This window comes from Octopus bimaculoides, chromosome 28 (genome assembly GCF_001194135.2).
Source record: "Octopus bimaculoides isolate UCB-OBI-ISO-001 chromosome 28, ASM119413v2, whole genome shotgun sequence".
Lineage (NCBI taxonomy): Eukaryota > Metazoa > Mollusca > Cephalopoda > Octopoda > Octopodidae > Octopus > Octopus bimaculoides.
The window spans coordinates 8,617,485-8,622,981 of NC_069008.1; the positions used below are offsets into that span (position 1 = coordinate 8,617,485).

The 5,497-nt window shown below is 40.9% G+C and overlaps 1 protein-coding gene across 1 annotated transcript in view; it reads left to right on the top strand.

Moving 5' to 3' along the window:
* LOC128251187 (peptidase inhibitor 15-like) overlaps positions 1-5,497 on the top strand; it is a 64,658-nt gene that overhangs the window by 51,660 nt on the left and 7,501 nt on the right. The window contains exon 3 of the mRNA XM_052977762.1: positions 64-279. Coding sequence (XP_052833722.1) covers positions 64-279 — 216 coding nt within the window. The remainder of the gene's footprint in view (positions 1-63; positions 280-5,497) is intronic.

Genomic DNA, 5,497 nt, shown 5'->3' on the forward strand with positions numbered 1-5,497 from the left:
TATATATATATATATATATATGTATATATATATGTATGTATATTCTATCCTATCTTTGTACAGAGTTGGAGTTTTCAGTTAGCAAAAGAAGCTGACCAATGGGCCCATAAATGTGTGTTTGAACATGCAATGATAGCCCGTGGTCAGAATCTTGGTCTTATCGGTGATCCAGGTTCGATAAAGTACAACATCCAGCACATAATGCAGCTCTGGGTTGATGAAAAGAAGAAGTATGATCCTAGGAAGAAAGGTTGCAACAACAGTTGTCATTATACTCAGGTAAGGGCTATAGCTTTATAATTTTGGCAGAACGACAGAAAATTGGTTGTGGGGAATGGGTTGGTCAATAACATCGATCCCAGTATTTGACTGGTACTTATTTTATCAATACCCCCTCCAACAAAAAAAGATAAAAAATGAAGTTGACCTTCACAAAATTTGGATTCAGAATGTAATGCCAGGAGAAATGCCGGTAAACATTTTTTCTGGTGCGCTAACAATTCTGTGAGCTCACCGCTTTAATAATAATAATAAGGCTCAGCGAGGGTGACCTAAAAAATAAGACTGAAAGCCTAATCATCGCTGCCCAGGATCAGGCATTGAATACCAACTCAGTGGAAAGGAATATATACCACTCAAGTGGATCGGACCTCTGCAGAATGTGTGGGAAGAAGGTTGAAAGTGTGACTAACATTGTTAGTGCTTGTGAAAGTCTTGCATAGAAAGAGTAAAAGCACAGACACGATAAGGTAGCCCAAAACCTCCACTGGCTACTATGCTAGAAGTATGGATATGAGATAATGGGTGCACTGGAAAAGGTATTGGATGAAAGGGGAAGGCAAGAATCTTCTGTGACTTTGTCTTCCAGACACACAAGGTGTTAGAGCATCGAAGGCTGGATATAGTAACCTTTAGGTGGGACAAACAAGAGGTCCTAATAATCGATGGGGCAGTGCCAGGAGATCAACATATTATCATGCAAAAAACAGAAAAGATTGATAAATATGAAGACTTGAGAATTGAGATTGCAAAGATGTGGCAGCTATGAGAGTCAAACATAAAGGTCGTCCCTGTTGTCATTGGAGCATTGGGTTCAATACCACCAAACCTGAAAAAACATATGGAAACTTAGGAAATACCCTACAATTAGGTGTATAGCAAAAATCAGCATTACTTGGAACTGCATGCATATTGCATAAAGTACTGTCTGTCTGAGGTCCTTGTTGTGACTTGACAGACAGTACAAACCCCCAGTAAACACAATATCTTCAAACAACATCATGGTATTGGATACTGTGCAACAGCATAACTAATAATTATAATGATAATAATAATCCTTTCTACTAATAGCACAAAGTCTGAAATAGGGTGGGAGAGGACTAGTCAATTACATGAACCCCAGTGTTCCACTGGTATTTAATTTATCGACTCTGAAAGGATGAAAGGCTAAGTTGATCTCGGCAGAATTTCTGCTAAGACATAAAGATGGACGAAATGCCGCTAAGTTTTTGCCCAGCATGCTAACAATTCTGCCAGCTCACCACTTAATATGAGATCACCTTGTTGCACACATATGCTTAGTGTATCTTTATCAGATGGGTAGTCATAATGGATATACTGGATTTTGTATATTTATAACCCAGTGTCACTTTGATGGCATGCACTGCTCTCTCACTCAATAATAATAAAAGTTGTAATGGAGTGTTATTTTAGAAGCAAGTCTGTGAACAAAAATGGTGTGCCAATTAGAGGATATAAACAAAGGATTCTACAAGTATGGCAGAAAATAAGGCTCTTTGAATCCATTGAACAGAGGATTTATGGGTAGGCAAGAGCAATACACAAAAACGGATGGTTATCTGAAATGGAGATTAAAATGATGAAGAAGACAAGCCGTGAGGGTGTGGAGGATATTGGAGTTCAGGATGTTGGAGATGGAAATAAAAATGAAAAATGGTGAAATTGAATATTTGAAAGGATGGGGGAAGTGACATTAACATCAGTGAACTGAAGAACATATCAGAAAAAGATAGACAGGTGATTACTGATATATCAAAGATCTCTAAATCAGGCTGAAAATACCTTAGTTAAATGAAGGTTGCATTGTTGTCAAGCGATCCCAAGTTAACTGGCAGGAGATTTGATTGAAAATGAGTGGAAAGCACAGAGAAATGGTATGGTTACCAACCAGAAAGTGTTGCTGAAAACGAACAATATAAGATCTTGCAGGACATGACCATCTAGTGTGACAATTTCATTCTGATTAAAAAAAACCTGACATTATTGTCATAGAAAAGATGAACCAAGCAATTATTGAGGATTTTGCTTCACTGCGGGACCACAGGGTGAATGAGAGAAGGAAAGCGAGAAAGTGAAGACAAATCAGGAGATGAAGTGGGAAACTCCTTTTATGAAATAGATGACATTTGTCTTCATGTAAAGAAAAGCAGTTAAGTGCCGAATATATGATTTACACACACACACACACACACACACACACACACACACACACACGTGCGCACACACAAGCACACATACACACACATACATACATACACACATACACATATATATAAAGGGTAAAGATCCCCTACAGTCATGAATGACCATGGGATTGAACTTAGAAAGTTCGCCTCCAAGGCACAAAACCAGGCAAGACTAGCAGTCACCCGTGCATACCAGCCTCCCTTCTCCATGCCACTGATGTTATCCAAGGGAAAGGTAAAGGCTGATACAGCTTGGCACCAGTGATGCTGCAATGAACTGGAGCAACATGAAATAAAGTGTCTTGCTCAAGAACACAACACACAACCTGGTCTGGAAATCAAACTCACTACCTCATGATTATGAGCCTGATGCTCTACCCACTGAGCCATGCACCTTTGCTTGCATACATACATACCTGCATTTACATACAGTTGTGTGCATGCACATGTAAACACATACATTCACTAACATACATATATGCACACAACCAAACACACACACATGCCTACATACATACAAACATACTTGCATTCACACACAGACAAGTGCATGCATATATGCACATGCACACACACACATATATATAAATATATGTACACATATATATATGTGTGTGTGTGTGTGTGTGTGTGTGTGTGTGTGTGTGTGTGGTGTGTGTGTGTGTATGTGTGTGTGTGTGCGCATGTATGTCTCCTGTTTCTGAAGAAGAGCTTTGCTCAAAATGTAAAACTACCTTTCTTTCCTTGCCTGAGTATCCGCTAATACTTTGTATGTACCACATCCTCGCATTGTTGTTTTTTTTAACTATATAGATGTATAGATGTATATATATGTATGTTTATATATGTGTGTGTGTGTGTGTTGTTTTGTAATCTTTATAGAATTTACTTGATCAGAGAGAAAGCAAATAAGAAATTTGCCAATTTGTCATGAGGACCAGAGACTTGAAGTATTTCGAATTGCAGGACAGTGTATGAGAGTAAATCATGATGTTATAGGAGAGAAATGTGTCCACGTGGATGATGGTTCACTTGCATTTAATGATGCTGCAAAAAAGAGACTTGAAGATGCCACTATGAAAGGTTGCTAAATGAAGAGAATGAATGGGAGAAGGAGAGTCTGCCAAATGTCGACCCAACAGAGGGACCAGCTATCTGAGTTGACAGTACCATGGTAGATAAAGCAATTAAGAGTATGAAGACAGGGAAGGCCACCGGCCCATCAGGAATCACTACTGAGATGCTTACAATATCTGGGGTTGTAGGCTATGGTCTAGTCACCTGTATAGTTAAGCAGATGATACACAAAGAAGTCATACCCAATGACTGTTGTAGCAGCACCATAGTCAACTGCTACAAAGGTAAAGGTGACGATTTAGATACAAATAATTACAGAGGTATCAAGTTGTTGGGTCAGGTAATGAAAGTCACGGAGAGGGTCACAGCCCAACTAATTAGGGAGAGAGTCAGTTTAGATGAGATGCAGTTTGGGTTCGTGCCAAGGAGAAGCACCACTGATGCTATATTTCTGGTAAGGCAGCTGCAAGAGAAATACCTAGCCAAAGATAAATCTCTGTACCTGGCTTTTGTTGACATGGAGAAAGCCTTTGACAGGGTCAAATCCCTCATCTCATGGTCACTGCAGAAACTAGGGATAGATGAGTGGTTGGTGAGAGCTGTTCAAACTATGTACAGGGATGCTGTCAGAGAGGTGAGGGTTGGCAACAAGTATAGCAAAGAATTCCAGGTAGAAGTAGGGGTTCACTAAGGATTAGTCCTCAGCCACCTCTTGTTCATCATAGTCTTCCAGGCAATAACAGAGGAATTAAAGACAGGCCGCCCCTAGGAGCTCTTCTATGCTGATGACCTTGCACTAATTGCTGAGTCACTATCAGAACTAGAGAAGAAGTTCCAGGTGTAAAAGCAAGGTCTAGAATCGATGGGCCTTAGAGTTAACCTAGCAAAAACCAAAGTATTGGTAAGTAGGAAGGCTGTCAAATCACACATCCCTTCAGGTAGATGGCCCTGCTCAATCTGTAGAAAAGGCATAGGTAGAAATTCCACAAGATGTACTCAGTGTAAGCTATGGACACATAAGAGGTGCAACAATATCAAAAGAAGGTTAACTGGTAAGATAGTTTTTGTGTGTGGCAGATGCACAGGTGCAATAAACACTGAAGATGTACAGAAAACAGATTCCATCACATGCCAGGGTGGGGGAAACTAGAAGTAGTTGAGAATTTTCATTACCTTGGTGACCAAGTCAGTAGCTGGAACAGATACTCTGAGAGTGTAGTGGCTAGAATAAGAATAGCCTGGGCAAAGTTCAGAGTGCTCCTACCACTGCTGGTAACAAAGGGTCTCTCACTCAGAGTGAAAGGTACACTGTGTGCTAACAGCCATGCTACACAACAGTGAAACATGGCTGTGACTGCTGCGGACATGCATAGTCTTGAAAGAAATGAAGCTAGTATGCTCCACTGGATGTATAATGTCAGTGTGCATACACGACAGAGTGTATGTGCCCTGAGAGAAAAGTTGGACATTAGAAGTATCAATTGTGGTGTGCAAGACAGATGATTGTGCTGGTATGGTCATGTGTTGCATATGGATGAAAACAGATGTGTGAGGAAGTGACACACCCTAACAGTGGAAGAGGTAGACCCAGGAAGACATGGGATGAGGTGGTGAAGCAGACCTTCAAACTTTGGGCCACACAGAGGCAGTGACAAGCTACAGAAACCTTTGAAGACCCAGTAAGCCAAGTGAGATCATAGTTGTAGCCAATGTTAGTGTCACATAACTGACCCATTTAAAAGCACTCTTTAATCGTTGGGCTATATGCTGTGCTTGTGAAGACCTGTTGAACCGAGTGAAATCATAGTCATGGCTGATGCCTGTGCCACCTGACTGGCACCTGTGCCGGTGGCATGTGAAAAGCACCATTCGAGCATGGCTGATACCAGTGCCGCCTGACTGGCTTCCATGCTGGTGGCACGTAGAAGCACCCA